Below are 19876 nucleotides of genomic sequence, written 5' to 3' on the forward strand. Positions count from 1 at the left end.
CATGGCTCCCGGCGCGGTTCTGTGCTACCTCAAGTCACGATAAAAGCTTGATGTTAAAGTTTCTGTTGTGGCTGCTCAGTTAACCTTAAACCAAACTGTCACTGCCCCACAGGTGTTGGTAGATGTGCTGGAGAATGGGTTTCGACGGCCATAGACGCAGTAGTTCAGTAAAGTCACATCAGCCCACACCGTGGTCTCTGGCTCCTGAGCCCGGGGCGTGACCTCATGGGACACCCCTGAAACCGCGAGACCAGGACGTCAGCCCTACACGGGGTCCCGGAAGACGTCATGGGAAGGGCAGGCGGGACCCCTTCCCCGGGGTCACCTGGTCTCAAGCAGGAGAGCGGCCTGTACCCCACGTGCTGGGCAGTGCTGGACTGGGCGTGGGCATACGGTTTTACATTTATTTTCCTGGTTACAAAGTAACGTGTTAACCACAGAAAGCGCCAACAGAGGAAACCCCTGCAAGCGTCCAGCCCATTTCCTCTGAGTGATAGGCTCTGTTTCACCTCTATTCTGTCTGACCTCTTCCTTAAACAGTTGGTTCTTGGGGTACCGTCCTCTGCTGCCTCTGAGCAGACACCACGGGGCCAGGGCTGTGCTCGAGTCTGGGTGACACGGGTGAGGGCACAGGTGTGACAGGCGGGCACGAGGCGGGCGACCTGGGACCGAGCTTGCTGGCGGCCTCATGCTCCGTCTCGTTTCTGTCGCAGGCAGGGAGCTACAGCTGTTCAGCCAGCAGGAAGCGGGGTGACCCTCTCGCCGCTTCCCCCAGCTCTCAGCCAGGCCACCCCGTGTCCACCGCTGTGGGGCTGGCACTGACTGATCCTGCAGGCGCGGCCCCGGGCAGCAGGTCAGCACCTGTCAGGCGCTGCGTGGACGGCCTGGCTGGCCCGGCAGCCGCCTTAACTTCGTCACTGACCTTCCTGACCCTGAAAGGCAGGGGGTTCCTGTTCTACAGATGAGGAAGCCCGTTCAGAAGCTGACCTGCTACACGGGACCCAACCCGTGAGCAGTGGAGTCAGGATCCCAGAGGGCAGGCAGGCCCCTGACATGGGACAGGCAAGCAGGGCCGCTCAGTACTTGGGGCAGGCTGTCCGGCCGGAGCCTGAGCTGGCCGCCAGATGTGCTTTGGTGCTGGTCTCCTGGTGGAGTGTCCTCAGCTGGAGCTAGAGCGCGCCCGGGTTTGCAAAGTACAAGGAGCAACTGCTCACCTCGTTCAGAAGCATGGGCCCTGAAGGGTGCTTTCTCAAGCAAGGGGATTCAGGGCAGAAACGCAGCAGTTCCCGTGCCGGCTGAATCTTGTCTTCTATGGAAGGAAACAGCTGCGCTGTGGGCTTAACACTTCATCGGCACTGGTAGGCGGTGGCGAAAACCACACCATTAGGCAGACGGGCTTCCATGTTTTCGTCTTCCTAGTATCTGAGAATGTCCTCAGGATTAAGCTGAGAGGTGGATTCTGGCTGTTTAAGAAAAAAATACAAAACTCTCCCTTGGAGAAAACCAGATCTGCTTTTTAATAGAGGCCACGATTTAGGCGTAATTCCCCGAAGGAAACAATGTCCGTGACACTTAAGCTCTTCCACAGTTAGATACGAGGTAACAACGGGAAACATTTTAAAGGAAATCTTGAAAGTGCACGACTATTTAGAGGAAGTGGGACCTTTCTGCGGGGAGGTTTCTGACCACAGAGCAGGAGCCCCTGGGGAAAGACAGGCCAGGCCAGGCCCCGCCCCACAGAAGGCGGCACCGACGCCTGAGAGTACACTCAAGCACACGTGCTGTGACCAGCCCCGCAGAGAGATGTGGCAGGAGATCCCGGGCTACAGAGAACTGCCCGCACAGCCGCGGCCAGGCCGGCCTGATCCAGGTGGGACAACTCACTGCTTCCAGAGAACTTCCTCAGAACGTTCCCGAAGCCACACCCACTCTCGCAGCAGAGCGACCCGCCGTCCTGCCCCGTGAGCAGGCATGAAGGCGGTGTTGGCGCCCCCCACCTGGGTGCCATCTCCCGCCTGACCCCGGAGCCCCAGGTGTCCCTCCCACTCCCACGTGCCGCGCTGGGGCCTGTCAGCCAGCACCCGACTGGCGCACAGGCCAGGGGCCCAGAGGCCCTACCTGTGCACTCGGGGGCCAGGGTCCCATTCGCTTCCCTTCTGTGATCTTCCCAGATGCCTCCAAGAGGGTTTCCAAGTTCTAACAGATTTCTTATTATTCTGAAATATTTCAACCAATTGACCAAAACAAGCAATGCTTAATATTTCTGCCCAGATGTGTCCAACAGAATCACGGTTCACGGTTCAAAAAGAAACAAAAATGAGCTAAAGAATGAATGCCACATCCCTTCGAGGACCTCAGGTTAAAAAAGAAAACATCACTTGTGTAGACAATTGAAAACGAGCGATGGGATCCCCCCGAGAGGACTACCGGAGGAGGGGAACTTCCCGCAAACAGAAGAATCGCACAGCAAAAGCCCATGACCTCAGCTGAGCTGGTGACAGATGGTCTTGCTGGCATGTGATTCTCTTCATTCTTTTCTGATATTGCCCAGAAGCTGAGAAAAGTTCAGGAACACTCTGTTTCCTATCATAACATCTCCAAACACACAGCAGTTGAGCCAGAAAGTGCTATGTTCCAAGCTCTGACACTGTCTGCATCAGCCCGCACGGCACAGACTCACACACCTCCCAGCGGACTCAGATGGACTGGAGGCGGGTCCCGTCACAAACGCAGCTCCCCCGTCGGGGCCACCCCTCCGTCTGCACCAGCTGAGGTTTCGAAGAGTCTGCTGAACGCGGGCCCGAGCTCCCTGATCATGTCCATGGCGGTGGTGGCGCGGCCGTGCTTCTGGAAGGCTTGGCGGGCACACTGCCTGGTGAGAGCGCAGGCACCAAAGGCAGCCACGAGGAGCGGGCTGGACCTACGGGGGAGCGGCATTAGCGGGGCATCGTGGCCACCGAAGGCCCTCCCCGTCCCTCCTGTGGTCGCCCTGGGACCCACTCTGGCAAGTTCAGTTTAACGTGCCGCTGGGCCTATCAGAAATGCCCATCTGCCTGGAGAAAGGTTAGGATGCAGCCACATCCCGGCTGCAAGCCAGACTGGCGCTCGGACACAGGATAAGTGCTCGGTGGTGTTCTAGGCCCTGGAAGACACCGGAGCCTGGGGACGAGCTGCTTGCTATGTTCCTGGACCCATCACAGCCCCGCCGGCCCCCCGGGCCAGGTGTGCCGGAGCCCGGCACCGTCAGGGTCACCAGGATGCGCACAGCGAGGAGAGGCCAAAGGCCCTGAGGGGTGGGCTGCCCGGGCCCACCCTCTGGCGGCGACGGCAGACTCCACCGCTCAGGGCGCTGCACCCCGTGGACAGTCATCTCCCGGCACACGCTCTGCCCCTGCCTGCATGTCCCCCGAGGCACCGGTCCCGCAGAGCATGCGCCACAGACCCCCGAGCAGCACCCCCGACACCAGCAGGGACACCAGAGCCCCCGGGCGCGCGTCCTAGGACCAACCCCTGCCCTGGGGGCTCTTCTTCCACGAGACACCGGCCCCTCAGCGGAATGTTCCAAGCGGCCACTTATTAAACGTGCAGCTGCTGAAACAGCACCGGAGGAACAAAGACACGACTCACCCATTGGTCTTCTCGGGGCCGGCCAGGAGGGCCCAGTGCGCCAGGACGCCCAGGGAGCCCGACAGGAGGTCCCCCTGCCCGCCACACCTGCGGCCGCTGCCCTCCTGGCTGCACGTGAGCGCTGCAGGGCGAGGGGGCCGTGTGAGAGGGGCCGTGCTCCGTCACCTTGCACCACCCCACCCCCCGCCCGTCCTGACATGGCAGGCGGAGGCCCAGCTCCCCAAACCAGCACCGAGGGGTCTGTGGGGACAGGGTGGGGACGGCGCCCCCGGCCCAGGGACTTCGTCTGTGCCATGCCGGGAAGTTTCTATCTCTTGGGAAAACGTCTTAACCAGCTGCTACGCTCTCTCTGTGTTAAGAGTCTAGAGCACCTTCCAGCGTCTGAGCCACAGGCTTCAGGGCCAAGAGGAGGCTCTCTGCATCTCCTGTCCAGCGCATGACAGCGAGCGTGTGTGTGTGATGGTGTGTGTGAGCGTGCACACTCCTTCCTGGGCACCGGTTCCGTGTGTACAGCTCCCTCATCAACGCCTGGCGGGCTCTTGCCTCCGGGGCAGACTTCAGCAACAGGTGGACTCGTCTGCAGGGAGCAGAGGCGTCACGCACCGAACCCCGGTGTGGACATGGGCGGGCGGGCCTGCTGGGCTCTGCAGCCACGCTCGGAGCCCAGGGGCTCCCGCCCCACCGGCGGCTCCCTGGGTGTCTCCGTTTTCTGGGCGTTTTATAAAACAACAGGAAGCAGTGAAAGACTCAAGCAACTGCATCTGTGCCTCAGGTGAGGCGGCAACGGGCCTGCAGGGTCGCCTGCTGCCCAGAGCCTCTGCTCGGGGCTCTCCTTGCACAGCACGGACAGAACTGCACCCTGTACCTGGTGTCGACCAGGACCAGCATGCGTCACTGCCACTTCCCTTTGCAAAACAGCGAGAAACAAGACAAAAATGGCCTTTCCAGAAGCTGTGGGTGACACGCTCACCAGGGAGTCCCTCTCTGGGGGGTAAGTGTGCATGTGTGCCCATGTGTGACCGACCGTGCACGAACAGGAGGTCCTCCTGGGGCTGGTGCCCAGCGTGGCTGGCCGACACACGGCGTGAAGCCCTTGGCCACTCACCCTGCCCGCCATTAGAGATCACGTCCTGCTCCCCTTTCTGGACCACGGTGACGTTGCCCAGGGCCTGGCTGAGTCTCTGCACAGATCTGTAGCGGTCCCTGCCATCCAGGGGGTCTCCCAGCTATGACGGAGGACAACACACAGACACAGCTGTCATCAGACATGGGAAGAGCCCATCCACCCCGACCCCGCCTCATGTGGGGAAGGGCCCGCCGGGCACCTGCCGACGGCCGAGCTCGGGCCCCACGTGCAGAGACGTTTCCGTCCACCAGCAGGAGGGAGATCCTGAGTCAGGACTACTGGCCCATGGCTGGGATTGTAAAGGTCTGCGAGGGATGCGACTTCGAGTAATAACGAGCCAACATTTACGGCACTAATACGTGAGGACGCTGGACTTACATACACAGCTGACCCACGAACAACGCTGGTGTGAACCACGAGGTCCCACTTACATGTGGATTGTTTCCCATAGTACATACCACAGCCCTACACAATCCAAGGTTGGCTGAATCCACGGATGTGGGACCAAGGACACGGGGAACCGCGTATCCGGAGGACCGACTGTGAATCACACTCAGAATTTTGACAGTGTGCAGCCTTTAGCGCCCCTAACCCACGCTGTTCAAGGGTCAGCTGTATTATTTCGTCCTCACAAACCCTATGATGCAGATTCCATCATGCTCCACATTTTACAGAGGCAGGGGCAGGGATGGAATGATCCGCCCAGGGTGCACGGTGGCAGGAGGGCAGGCTGACCCCAGAGGCCACCTTTCATCCAAACAAAGACATGCTAACTGGAAGATGCCCCATCATTACACGCACCTGGGAATGCACCTGTCCACCCACCTCTGCATGTCTGTGTCCGCAGGTGCACCGCAGGACGAGCCGGGGCAGAGCCGCAGGGCGCACCCCTCACCCCTGCCCAGGACGTCAGCTGACTCACCACAGCCTCAGCAAGTCTGCTGAACTCCACGTGGTTGGGGGTGAGAACCGCCTTCTGGTAGCCTTGGATGAGGGCCGGCTGCTGAGCGACCAGCCACAGCCCGTCCTGCAGACGAGGACTCACGTCACTGCGAGGCCGCGGGGTCCCCTGGGAGGAGGGGACGGGAGAGGAGGCCGCACTCACCGCGTCGATGACGATGGGGATGCCCCTGGTCTTGGACGCTTCTAAAATGCCCTGCGAGGAAAGGAAGGCAGGCTGAGCAACAAGCCCGTCGCCTCTCAGAGAGGGTAGAAGAAACTGAGCAGGTCCTGACGGACTGCAACATCAGGCCATCAACCAACAGACAGGAAATAAGAAGGCAAATGCGTAAGATAGTCAGGAAAGAGACTTTGTAAGGCAGGGCCCCGGGAACTCTGAAAACAAGAGCCCACGGGAACCGTCACGCAGTGGTGGGTCCCAGGCCAGCCCACGAAGGACAACCCTGAGCCGGCACCTCCAAATTTCCAACAGACACTAGCCCTCAGGATTTGGAGCTGAGAGACCTGAAGTCTCAGGAGTTCCCCCAGCTCCTTAGTTTTTATCTGTTTCTCACAAGTAACACTTCACGTGTTTTCAAATGAATGACCGTAGTAACGAACAGTGCATCACTTCTCTCTGAGAATGCTATACTAAAGTTTGAGGTTTTTCGCTTGAAAATTCTGTGTGTCCGATCAACATGACTGCTGATTACTATCACCAGCATTTCATGACAAGGGCACTTAACGGCAACAGCGCGAGAAGAGGACCTCTACCCGACAGACACTGGGCAACAGAAGACGTTAGAAGAGCATGGCGAACGAGACACATGGCGAGCAGGGGTAACGTAAAACACTGGGAGATAAGCCCACGTCCGTAAAGTAGCAGTGAGGAGTGCAACCTCACCCAGCACGGCTGCCCTGCCCGACGGCCTCAGTCGCACCTGCCGACGCCAGTCCGAGTGTTGGGAGTGTGCCCAAAAGCCCCTTTGGTGGAGGGTCAGGGTACGGGGCCCATGGAAGGCTCTCTCCTCCTTAAACTGGAAATGCTCTGTCTGCTTGCCCCGAGTCGGGCGTTACTGTTAGAACCAATTCAGATTTTCTAAGTCTTTGTACTTTCCTACTAGAGCTCTTACAAAGACAGTGGCCCAATGAATGTTCAGACCCAGGAAACGTGAGCCAACACCACGGAGAGCACATTAGTAACATCACACAACGTGACACTCGGCCTCCTGACGCAGAGAATGGAGGGCTGGTCTTGCTTCCATGGCTCAGAGGGCCTGTGCACTTGACGCTGTCACGGTCACGGCATCTGGAGGGTCAGCGCCACCAGCACACGCCGTGACGAGGCAGCAAGCCCCGCGCACACACACATCTGGACAGCAACCTGACCTAAGGGAAGAACGGGCAAACGCAGGAGCCAGCCACACACAGGTCAGGAGGGCTAACGTGGAACAGGGAGCTTTCTACACACAAGGAGGGGGAGTGAGGAGTGGCAGCTCCCCTGGGAAGCTATCCTGGGAAGGGTAGCCCTTGCTGGAGAGCAAACCACTACAAGCTTCTGGAGAAATCTGGGAGCATCCCTCAAAAACGTTTCAGTTTCACACTGTGTGGCTGGACCACACTGACCCCACTTTGTCAGCTCCATCTCAGGCCCACAGCCCTGCCCCTTCCCCTCCCTGCGTGAGTGACTGAGCTTTACCCCACTCGCCAGGAATGCGCCCAAGATGGACAAGTTCCCTATCGACTTGACCATCTTTCTCTGATATGAAAACTGGAGGAGTGCCTCTGCAGAGACCCCACCCCGGGGGGGGGGCGGGGGAGAAATAAAGTCCAGTTCCCATCAGTGTAGACATGCGTCTCACTTGGGGGTCAGATTCTTTCTTCAGAAATCCCCTTGGACCCTTTCCGTGCAGCTAGGAACACCTGGGTCATCTTCCACCCGGTCCTGCCTGTATGTCAGTCCCCACGTAAACCTCAGAGCTGCACTTCACTCAGTTGCCTGCTTCGTTTTTCGGTCTTAATTAAAAGTTCCTTCTCAGTCCAGAAGACGTTATTCAGTATCTCCACCTTCCACAGATACTCTTTGATTCAGCAATGGAACTTCTATAAATTTATCCTAAAGAAAACACCCAAAAGAAACAAATAGATATACAGAAATGTTCAAGGCATCACTAATAGAAAAAAATGCTGTTAACGACTGAAATGAACTAGTTAAATACATTACAGCATATTATGATGAGGCTATAAAAAATAATGAACATCTGCATATCCTGCCAGGAAAAGTCTCCAAGACACATCCATCAAGGAATACAAGACAAGACACATCCATCAAGGAATACAACAAGCTGCAAAAGAGCACAGACACTAGGCGGGTCAGTCAAGATCCTACATCCTACATCCACAAACTCTGGTTCAAAACCAGCTTATGAACTGGAAGACTCAATATTGTTAAGACAGCAGTGATCCCCAAATTGACCTAGAGATTCAAGGTGACCCCTACCCAAATCCCAGTTGTCCATTCTGCAACTGACAAGCTGATCCTAAAACTCATGGAAACTCACAGGACCCAGAATAGCCAAAACAACGCTGGAAAGCAGAAGGTTGGAGGACCCACACTTCACGATTTCAGAACTTACTGCACAGATACAGTAATCAAGATAGTGTGGTTACTGGCACGAGGACAGCTGTACAGTCGATGGCACAGAAAGGAGAGCCCAGAAATCAACCCTCACATTGATGTCAACTGACCTTCAGCAAGGACGCCCAGAGAATTCACTGGCCCAAGAAGTACTGGGACCACTGGACATGAAACTGGGCTGGACCCCTTCCTGAACACCACACACAAAACCGAACTCAAAAGGGACCACAGAGCTAAAAGAATAAAGCTCTTAAGAGAAAACATAGTAAGTATTGCGTCAGGCAAAACCCTTAGATAAGACACCAAACGGAGGTGTATGATCCAGCTTCTCCAGTCTAGGTATACCCCACAGAAATAAAAACATAAATCCACAAAAAACCCTGTAAATGAGTGCTCACAGCAGCACTATTTGTAATAGCCAGGAAGTGTAAACAACCCAAATGTCCATCAGTTGACGAATGGATTTTAAAAACGCGGTCTCTCCATACAACGGCCTATCACACAGCAACGGAAGGCGTGAAGCGCTGACAACCTGCCACAACAGGGTGAGCCTTGAAATTACAAATACCACACACCGTATGATGCTGTTCCTATGAAGGTCCAGAATAGGCCAATCCATCGAGACAGAAAGTAGATTAGTGGTCGCCAGGGGCTGGAGGCTGGAAGGAACGGGGAGCAAGTGCTAACGGGTATGGGGCTTCTTTCTGGGGTGAGGAAAATGTCCTCAAACGACTGTGGTGATGGCTGAAAACTCCGTAAATACACTAGAAGCCACTGAATTGTACACTTTAAATTCATCCATGAGGGCTTCCCTGGTGGCACGGTGGTTGAGAATCTGCCTGCTAAGGCAGGGGACACGGGTTCGAGCCCTGGTCTGGGAGGATCCCACATGCCACGGAGCAACTAGGCCCGTGAGCCACAACTACTGAGTCTGTGCGTCTGGAGCCTGTGCTCCGCAACAAGAGAGGCTGCGATAGTGAAAGGCCCGCGCACCACGATGAAGAGTGGCCTCCGCTTGCCACAACTAGAGAAAGCTCTCGCACAGAAACGAAGACTCGACACAGCAAAAATAAATTAATTAATAAACTCCTACCCCCAACATCTAAAAAAAAAGAATAAATTCATCCATGAACGCGGCAAAGGTTACTGCAGCCTCGTTTCAAGAACTGCCGCAGCCACCCCAGGCTTCAGCAGACGCCAGCGTGGAGGCCAGAGCCTCCACCAGCAAAGCAGCAATGTCTCACTGGAGGCTCAGATGGCGGTCAGCGCTTTTCAGTCACAAAGTACTTTTCAATTAAAGTACCTACACTGTTTTTTAGACATAATGCTATTGCACATGTAACAGACTACAGTATAACACAAACGTAACTTTATCTCCACTGGGAAACCAAAAAATTCACGAGACTGGCCTTATGACGAGAATTCGCTTTACTGCAGTGGTCCGGAACCGAACCCCCAGTGTCTCCAAGGTGAGCCCGTGCAGAAGTAGAGTGAACCCACACGGCCTCAGCTCCCCGGGGGAGAACGTAACCTCTCCCCACTGCCCTGACGCCCGCGCCCGGCAGCCGCCCTTCTCCTCTCTGCTGCTACGAGCTCACCTATCCTGATTCCACACAGAAGTGAGATCGCGCAGCGTTTGCGCTGCTGCCCACTTCACTTAGCATCTCGTCCTACAGAGGCTACATATGTTTTAACCAAACCGTTTGAAACAGGCAATAATAAACGGACCAACTATCGACACTAAAGTTGAAAACACATTTCCTGCTCCATTCCATCCCCAGTCACCTGTCACGGCTACTGTTTCTCCTCAGTGATAATTCATGGGCTTGAAGAAAGTGAAATTTCCAGCCCCAACTTTAACCCCAAAGGCTGGAAAGATTTTCCATGGAAGGGACCCTTAAAATTCATGTTCTCACTAAATTCTGGTAAAGCAAACACACGTCTGCCTTTTAAAATGTTCTTTACCCACAGATGGCTAGGAAAGTCCAACCAACACTCACAGTGCCCTACACCTTCTCTCCCTTGAGCTTTTGTTCAGCTTAACTCGAAAAGCAGAAGCTGAGCCAGGAGCCCCTCCAGCTGCTGAAGCAAGGGCGGCAAATCAGGGTCACCATGACCGCTAGCCCCCTCGAGGCACATGGCCGATACCTCCCAGGGCTGGAGCTGGGGCAGGCAGTCTGGGGGCACTGAGAAGGGCCCCAACGAGGGCAGGGAGAGCTCAGCAGGTCCCTGAGATGTGTCCCCTCGGAGAGTGACACCAGGGCAGCGTCGGAGGACCTGGGCAGCGGGAACACACAGAATGTGGGGTTGGTGTGCCATCCGAGCTATTTCCCCTGATCCAGGACAGTACTTATTTCTATTTCAACTTTTTGAGGCTAAAAAATTAGTTTCATCTTTTTAGATTAAAGCAGGCATAAAGTTTCAGTAGTAAGGAAGAGCATAAATGATCAACGAAAAAGTAAATGAATGCACGTGTACACAGGAGGGTGAACTAGAGTCTACTGCCCACTCCCCCATCACCCAGCGCCGGCTACGCTGGCTTTAGCTGAAAAGGACGGTAGGGGACAGAAGAGAGTGCAAAGGCAGCAGAACAACTGGCCCGTGGGGTCCAAGGCCCAGGAATTTCTAGACCAATGAGGACCTCAGGTGGTCAGAGAAGCACCAGGTTAAGAAATTAAACCAACAAGGGCTTTCAAGAGGACCCGTTGACGACACAAAGCTAGAACCACCAGAACACCTTTCACGTTTCTCTCTAAGTGCACAACTTACAGCAACGGTGAAGTCGCCGGAACAACCCAGAAGCACCCTCTCCCACTGGCTCGCTGTGACAGACTCCCACTGGGCCCAACTGGGCACCGTGCAGAGCGCTTCACAAAGCGTGGCCCTCGGCCAGCCCCGGGGGGCACTGTGCCCTTACAGCGGGCACCAGGAGCAGGCTGCCAGGGGTCCCCAGCAGGAAGGGGTCGCGGGGAGGCGACCGCGAGCCTGAGCGCACACCTGGCCACTGCTAACCCCGCTCAGCCCGGATGCTGGGACTCTCGTCACGTCGGGCCCCATGGAGACTTCCTCGGCCACAGCCTGAGACCAGAGCCCCAGGAGCGAAAGAGGGCACCGTTCAGCGGTGCCCTGCTCTGGTTTAAGCGCATCCCTACCTTTACGCCTAGTGTCTCCTCTATTCCCCAGGCCACGTTCTATCCGTCTCAACTCCTCCTCCAAGACACACACAGAGCAACAAACAACGGAAGATGCAATTCCAGTAGACTCCCCCAATCTAAGGGCCGAGCCTGTGGGAACAGGCGTGGTTAATAATTCTACACGTTACCTTGACGTTTTCGAGAAGAACGTCGTCTCTGCCTAAGCCAGGCCCTACGACCAGGGCGTGCAGTCGGGGCAACCACTTTTCTACATCTTGGACGGCACTGGGGCTGTCACTAAAAAAGGAAAAGAAGGGCAAAACAGCTTGAAATTTTCATCTTTTGCTTTACTTTATTAATGAAACTACAGATTTTTCCAGATTTTCCCCCAATGTCCTTTTCTTGTTCCAGGACCCCACCATAGTTGTCTAGCTTTCAACATTCAGATGCCCCTGAAAGCATTCTGCTAAGTGAAATGAGCCCAAGAAACACAAATAGTATATGCTATCTCTTATACATGGGACCTTTAAAGCAAACAAACAAAACAAAAAAACCGCAAAAAGACGACACCAAACTCACCCATAGAGAAGAAACTGCCGGTTGCCAGCAGCTGGCGGGGTTGCGGGGGCGGGGGGGAACTTCTGGGTTTTGTTTTTGTTTGTTAAAGAGCAACAGAGCACTGACATGTGCTACGACGTGGACAACTCTCGAAAACAGGATGCTAAGCAGAAGAAGGCAGACACAAGACCTCACAAATATCTGATTCCATGCATAAGAAATGTTCAGAAAAGGCAAATGTTCGGAAACCAAGCAGATGAGAGGTCGCCTCAGGCTGAGGTGGCGATGGGGAGGGGCTTCCGTCCTGGAGTGGTGGGAGCGTTCTAAGATTATCTGTGCGGTAACAACCTGGCAAGCATACCACAAACCACTGTACAATTAAAGTCAGTGGATTTTATAGTGAATCATATCCCAGTAAAGCAGTTCCCTACACACACACATTAGCAACAGTCCCGGGAGCAATGGTGGAGAGAGACATTAATATCCAGGACTGATGGGGGTTCTGAGACGGCTGCAGGGAGGAGGGGGTATTGAGTCAGTGGGTGTGAGTTTCAACGGAGCTGGAGGTTTTGGAACGAGAGGTGATGGTCTGGGAGGACGCACATCCCACCTCCAGACCCAGTGGCTGGGGGAACAAAGGAAAAGCCACCTCCACTTAGGAGGCTCGCAGGGGAAGCCACCCACTCTGGGGACAAGCAGACAAGAGAAGGAGGGAGCAGCAGGGTCATGAAACACGGTGAAAAAGTGCTGTTTTACGGGAAATGACAAAGAGCAGCCTGGCTGAACAGAGACTAGGAGCCAGTATGGCGTGATGTGAGGGCAGCATACTCTTGGGGATGAAACTCAAGCACGGAAACTCAACTCTCACTTGCTGGGTCCCTTCCCAGGTCCCGGGAGGGACCCCAGCAGTTTACTCGAGTGGTCCACATGTTTCTGTGAACTCCTCAAAAGCAGGCAGAGGATCTGGGTCTCACCAAAGCTGAGGCAAATGGAACTTCCTTCCCATCAGAAATAGAGTCAATAATGCAGGATATATAGTCATGAACATATTACACTTTCTTTTTCTTTTTCTTTTTTTAAAAATAAGACTCACAGGGGAAAAAGTATGTAAAACACGTTAAAATAAGACATGATGACTCATTTCAAAATGACCCGTGCCAGTCTGGTTCCATCACACAGGCGCACAGATGCAGTGCGGGCTGCACTCCTACCTGTGGTGCAGACGTCCCCACCTCAGGCCTGCGGGGAGGTGTGTGCCCGGCGGCGCCCCGACCCCCTGCGACATCAGGAGCCCTCCTTAGGCCCAGACCTGATGGCTGCGCGCAACTCTGAGGCCCGGCCGCCACTCTCAGGGCCCACAGGCTACCAGACGGCCCGCCCTGCTCCCCAGCAGCCCCGCTCGGGCTGCCGGCGACCCTGCACTGGGGACCCCACACTGGGAGCCGAGGCCTCGTGTCCGGCTCCAGGCACGGGCTCTTCCAGGACCATCCGCAAAGCTCTCCACTTGGCCCCAGGACGCCCTCCAGGCCCCTCCAGTCTGCTCCCAGCCGCCAGCGCGCCAGGCCCTCCCGACCCACACACAGCTTCGCCTCCTGGTTTAAATGCAGCCCACGTGCTAACAACTCCCAGATCTAGGCTCCCCTGCCCACCCCACGGCCACCAGCCACGTCCGCCGGGATATCAGCAGGCCATGGAGATGACAACCTGCTCAGCCCACACTCTGGTGGCTTCCCCACGCTCCTGCCGGGTCTCACGGCCCGCCTGCGGGAGGGCGGGGCTGCACTCCCCTGCTGTGGCCAGGCTCTGACCTGCTCCTGTCTCTAGCCCAGCACGCAAGCGTCCCCAGGGGCTTACCACAGCCTCCCAGCGGGACCCCTGCTTCCACCCTGGGCCCCAAGGGCCAGAACCCTTACTATGACCCCCACGACTAGCAAAGCGTGGCCCTGAACCTCTCTGGTCACCCAGCCCCTCCCGAGCACCCCAGACTAAGTGTCCCCAGCAGGCCTGCAGCATGAGCTCCCGCGCCCGCTCCCCCCCAGCCCCCGTGTCTGCGCCTTCACTGGATGCCACGCCCTGCGCCACTGCCCACGGCGACCCTAGGAGCACCCGCCACACACACACGCGCACCCAGCACTCCCCGCCCCGTCCTCTCTGTGGTCCTTAGCACCGCCTGACAAGCTGTTACCTCGTTTGTCCTCCAAAGCTGTGTACATGGCCCAATACAGTAGACGCTGACCACGCGGGGCTTTCACATGTAATTAAAATCAAAGTAAAAACTCAGCTCCCGAGTCCCACTGGCCGCATTTCAAGCGCTCGGCAGCCACAGTCTCGCACAGCACAGAGAGAAAAGCTTCACCGTTGCAGAAAGTTCCAGGGCACAGGGCTGCCCCGGAGAGGAAGCTGCACGGGAGCAGGTCTTGGGCTGCCCGGTCAGATGCTGTCCCCGCGGAACCCAGGACAGAGTCCAGCATGAAGCGCTTGCTGAACGATCGAACGGTCATTACCGCTGCCACGTGAGACACTGTCACAGGCAGGCCCACGGCCCTCCTGGGCCTAGGACCCTCCGGCCATTGCTGACGGGCCACAGGGGACAGCCCGGGCAGCCCTGGTGCCCAGGTCTCCTGCACACTGTCTGTCTTATTCTGACTACAGACGCGGGTTCATTATTGTTCCCTCGCTTCTTCCGACAGCACCCTCCCACCTGCCCCCTCCCTGCACCGTGGCTACTGCACAGCGGCTCCACAAAGGCGAGGAGACCCTGTGACCCAGGAGAGTGGCTACAAGCCCCGCGCCCGCCGGGGCCCCACTCACAGAACCGGGTGAACGATCAGCTCCGGGCTGTACGACTTGATCACAGGCGCGGCATCCTGGGTGGTGAACACGTGGGACAAGTCCGCGCCCTGAGGAGGGGCACAGGAGGCCGGCTTAACGCGGGACAGACACTCCAGAGTACTGGTGGCTCTGGTACAAGCGTGCAAATTCCGCAGCACTGTCCGAAAAAGAAAAGCACCCACTGCTGCAGGTAACCCACAGCCAGGAAGCGGCTGAGAGGCCTCCGGCCGGCGGCAAAGCCTAAGGAAGGCCTGGAAAGAGAGGCGGACTTCTGCTGCCGCCAAAGAGGCAGGTGGCCCCGCCGGCTCAGGTGGCATCACGATGAGGTCTGCAGAAGCACAGCCCATGTCACAGTCCCTGTGCCACTGGGCCTCCAGGACTTGAACAAAACGCTGCCATGACAACTGACAAGGTTAAAAGCGGTCCACTGCTTACGCTAGGACGGCAGGGCAGCCTGGGCCACCGCGGTGAAGTGCAGCTCACTTTAGAGAGAAGTGAGCCCCAACCCAAGCCATTTGTGGCTGCGCAAGAGGTCAGCGTAGAGTTAAAGGTGTGCCTCTTACCACCATTACCCAAAATGTTATTCAGATTTCTCTGAGTATTGAGAGAATATTCAGAAAACATTTGCTTCAGTCATATTTAAATAATCCAACTCTTTACTAGAACAATCCTGAAAGAGAAGCTATGAACAAACATACCACTTTGAGAGCTGAGATTGCTGCAAAATAGGGGGCTCCAGTGTACCTAAAAAGAAGACATTTACAGTCAAAAACATCTGAGAATGAGGCAAGCACACCAGGCTTATCAGTAAATTACACAGACACGCAGCACCCGGGCACGGCCCAACCCTCAGTAGGGGCTCGGGAAAAGGGTTATCAACACGGATTAGTTCCAGGAAAGTCAATCTTTCCTATGGGGCCTCTGAACCATGTCAGGAGAGGCAGATCCTGGCCAGGTGCCCCAAGGTCTCTCTGAAATGCGTTATGTGCAAACTGAAGCCTTGACAGATGGCTTCAGGGGGCCATAGAGAGGTCAAACTTATCAAATTGTACATTTATAACATTTGCAGCTTGCTATACCAACCAGACCTCAATAAAGCTGTTAAAAAATGAATCTCCTAAGGTACGATGGTTCGGCAAGATTTATATCAACCGAAAAAAAAAGGTTTTTTTCTATACCAGGAATAACTGATTAGAATATATGAGAGCATCTACCATACCAGCAAAAATCATAAAGCATCTAGGAATTAACCTTATAAAACACATGATAACTCTGTGGGGACATTTTTAAAACCTATTAAAGAATAGAAGAGATGTACACTTGATGAGAGGACTTAATACTATAAAGACGACACCTCTCTCTAGACTAATATAGACACAGAAAGCACTTGATTTATCAGAAATGCACACAGACACAAGTAAGAGAAAATGCAACACCAACTGAACAAGACTGGGGTTCTGTTAGCAAGGATGGTAGGGATGTGTGTTAGGGGAAAAAACAAAGCAAAACAAAACAAAACCTGGAGGTCTGAGCAGACAGGGAGAGTTTCCCAAAGGCAGCTGCAGAGAGAGACAGTGTGCTCAAGGTGACCACAGGCCGGAGCCCCTGGACTGGCTGGTGCCCCAAGGAGCAGGACCCACCCCCGAGAGCAACGGTGAGCAGAGGCAGCGATCACCTCGGACGTGGGGACAAATGAGAAGAGACTCGCACGCCTCCCTCCTGCTTCCACCCGCTTGCTCGGAAACGCCTGTAACTGTTTAAGGGCACTTCAAGCACAGCGAGGAAAATCCATGAACTTGACATCAGATGAGTGACTGTAACTGTGACGTCAATCCCAGGGGTGACGAAGAGCTTTGCTAACCCGAACAGGGACACATGCCCAGGGCACGTGTGACACTCTCCCCAGGGCAGAGCCATGAACTCGCCCGAAATGCCAACGGGCAGGACAGCGGACATACACACTCACCCCACAGTGTGAATACAAGCCTCCCTAAAGAAGAAATACATCCCCCTCGCTTAGAAAGAGCAGTCACTGTCACGCTGGGGAAAGAAACACAATCTAGCTACACGTTATTTTAGTAAATACAGCCAACTACATGCTAAACTGTTGAAAGGACAAGGCTAGGCAAAGAGCATATCAGTGCAAACAGAAAGGAAGCAGGAACTGAATGGTAACCAAGGTGGAATTTAAGTCAGAGGCAGCAGGCATCACAAGCAAGGACAAATTACAAACCTTCATGTGTCAGCACAGCAGCATGATATATAAAACTGGAAGAGAAAAGGCCTCGGAAAAAAGCTAGGATCTGTCAGATTTCAGAAGGAACTTCCAGGAATAGCTTTAAATTAAGAAAGGAAAGCAAGCAGATGCTGAGTGCCTCTACCTTGATTACAGAAGTAACCAAGGCTCACAGTAATGAACGCCGTCAGTACAGACAGCACAAAGTAAGAAGAAACAGCCTCACCCAATCGGCGCCCCATGCTTTTTCTGCTATTCAGTCAAATGTTCATCACTGAAAACTACTCTGCCAGAATATCAGAGGACCCTTGGAAATGACCCCCGGGGGACAACTGGACGAACGGAGGGACAACAGGTAGGCGAGCAGCCAGAGAAGGATGCTGCGTCCGCGCAACTTACTCTGGGCAGCCTCCCACCACGCCTATCCTCCCAGCTTGCCCTTTGTGCTTCCAGGCGGCCAGAGGAGGCACCACATTCCTCACCAGCTGCAAAGCAGCCTCCATGTCCATTACAGAGCGTGCTGTATGCAGTGGAAATGCTTGATTTAAAACTGAAAAACAGGAAAATGTTCAGAAAGGTAAGTGTCTACCAGCATACATCAAAAACAGACTTGAACAAAATACCCCAATAATCAAAACACTTCTCAAAGCTGGCTTAATATGAATGCTGTAGATTTTTATCCAATGGTTTCATCATTTCATTTCTATAAGCAAATGCTGTTCAGAAGTAACAAGACAACACTACTAACACTGTTGCATGGACCAGATTTACTTCGAATGTATCAGATGTCTTGGAAGTCTACTTAAACTTTCAGAAAGTTTTTTTAAACGCACTGTTACTTAATGAACTCCACATATTTCTTCGTGATCTTCAAGTCTATTAGGTCTCTTCTCCCCTTTGCTGCTTTCCACGGTCTATTCAAGCCAGACAGCTGGTTCACATTATTCCCAATTCATTTTCCAGCCAAGGCTCCAGCACTCAATTAGATAATCAAATAACCTGGAAATGGCACTCTGAATAAGGAACACATCTTACACTGGGTTCAAAGTGGCATTTTAAAATAGTTTGATCATTGAATTGTCTATAAATAGCTAATTTTAATTGGCCTTTCTTGAGAAACTTCCTGTGTTGTATGTTTTGCCATATTATTAAAAATAGCTCAGCTGTGAGAGAAATCCTGTGTTCTGTAGAGCCCAATGTATGAATAGATAATAAAGCATGCATTTTCTCTAGAATTAAAGGATCTTTGCTGATACGAACAACATTTTCACAAAAAAGGCATCCAATATTTTTATCTTCCCATTATCTCAGCAGCAGAGGAAAACCAGACGTGGGTCACAAGTCCAAGTGAAGAACAGAGGCTGACTCAGCTCCATACATATGGTAAAACAGCTTTACCTTCTATCACTCTTACAATTTTACTTTTCACTCAACGACGTTATTCACGTAATTTTCCTTAATGAGTAGATGTAAACGCCTCCTTAGCCGATGTATCAGATGGATGCTTAGACCCAAGATGTAAAAAGAATATTAACTACCATCCATCCAAACGCCTTCCTACCTTCTTCCAAATCAACACAGGATTAAAACTCCAAACAGAATCGCCGTAACCCTAACCCTTTGGCCGTGAAAAGGCACAACAAGGCTTGCTCAACCATCAGTCCAGCCCCCGACGCCTCTGCCCCGGGCCAACCTGGGCCAACCTGACGCAGAGCTGGGCCACAGAGGCGCTGACCTAACAAAGCAATCAGCTCTCACTCCCCGCCCCCGGCCCCAACCTCCCGCACGCCCGCCTGCACCCCAGACTCCCAGCCACGCACTCTCTTCGCCACCGTGCACAGCGGCTGTGAGACAGTCTTGCCTGGGCTCCCTGGCCAGCTGCAGGACAGGAACCGCAGCTGTTACAGGCGGATTTCAGGACGGCCCTGCTGACCGCTGACGAGCCGTCTGTGCGCTTACCGAGGTGCTTGTCATGCATCTGTGTCAAACTTGAACACACCTAGCATAACGTGACTGGTCAATGCGAGGATATCGGAGAATGGTCTCTCCTCCAAATGCCCCAGAACAATAAATACAGGTGCTTTTTGAAGTCTGGAAATTGTGAAGACAGAATCCAAACTTACCAGTCACTCACGGATCGTTCTGAGTCCCTTACAATGTTTTGGGTTTATTAGCTGCCATCACTTTAAGCAGCTAGCCACACACAGAGTATCCCAAGACCACCCCTACACCTTCTGCCTCCACAGAATGAGGTATAGCCCCAACCTGTGACTTAAGGGCTGGACTCCCACCCTCAACCACCTGGAACAGAGTCTGGCACAGAATAAGCCACTCAATAAATGCCTGATGAATTACCGGCATCTTGCCTCACTCTCCTCATTGGGAGCCAGTTTATCCTTCTTTTACAGACAAGGAAACTGAGGCTCAGAGACAGACCTGTGAAGATGCTATGGTTAGGAACGGATAAGCCAGGGCAGAAGACACCCTTTTACCAAAATGCTGCCATTTTCAGGCAGAAGAATTTTTTTTTTTAATCAAATAATTATGCCACGAACCAAAAGACAAGTCAAATCCTTCTCAAATGCCTTCTGAAACCAATCTGGGATGGATAAAAACATCACTGTTGAGAAGTACAGCCTTTTCACTTTTTAATTGCAATTGTGTGACTGCAAAGCACAATCCATCCTGCTCATTAGCGTTCTGTAACACTCATCTGAGATCAACACCTGTTAGTGAGAGGGCCAAAGGAAGGTCAGTTCAACTTCCCTACACTCCACTGAGAATCA

At 53.9% G+C, this 19876-nt stretch overlaps 1 protein-coding gene across 1 annotated transcript in view; it reads right to left on the reverse strand.

Annotated features, from left to right (window-relative positions):
• Positions 1 to 75: 75 nt before the first annotated feature.
• Positions 76 to 19876, reverse strand: part of NAXD (NAD(P)HX dehydratase) — a 21084-nt gene continuing 1283 nt past the window's right edge. The window contains exons 2-14 of the mRNA XM_007455324.1: positions 17490 to 17640; positions 15553 to 15598; positions 14834 to 14922; positions 11653 to 11761; positions 5859 to 5909; positions 5676 to 5780; positions 4733 to 4853; positions 3628 to 3748; positions 2726 to 2920; positions 1885 to 2067; positions 824 to 932; positions 557 to 608; positions 76 to 236 (exon numbers count right to left, since the gene is read on the reverse strand). Coding sequence (XP_007455386.1) covers positions 76 to 236; positions 557 to 608; positions 824 to 932; positions 1885 to 2067; positions 2726 to 2920; positions 3628 to 3748; positions 4733 to 4853; positions 5676 to 5780; positions 5859 to 5909; positions 11653 to 11761; positions 14834 to 14922; positions 15553 to 15598; positions 17490 to 17640 — 1493 coding nt within the window. The remainder of the gene's footprint in view (positions 237 to 556; positions 609 to 823; positions 933 to 1884; positions 2068 to 2725; positions 2921 to 3627; positions 3749 to 4732; positions 4854 to 5675; positions 5781 to 5858; positions 5910 to 11652; positions 11762 to 14833; positions 14923 to 15552; positions 15599 to 17489; positions 17641 to 19876) is intronic.

This window comes from Lipotes vexillifer, unplaced genomic scaffold, assembly GCF_000442215.2.
Source record: "Lipotes vexillifer unplaced genomic scaffold, Lipotes_vexillifer_v1.1 scaffold132, whole genome shotgun sequence".
Taxonomy (NCBI): Eukaryota; Metazoa; Chordata; class Mammalia; order Artiodactyla; family Lipotidae; genus Lipotes; species Lipotes vexillifer.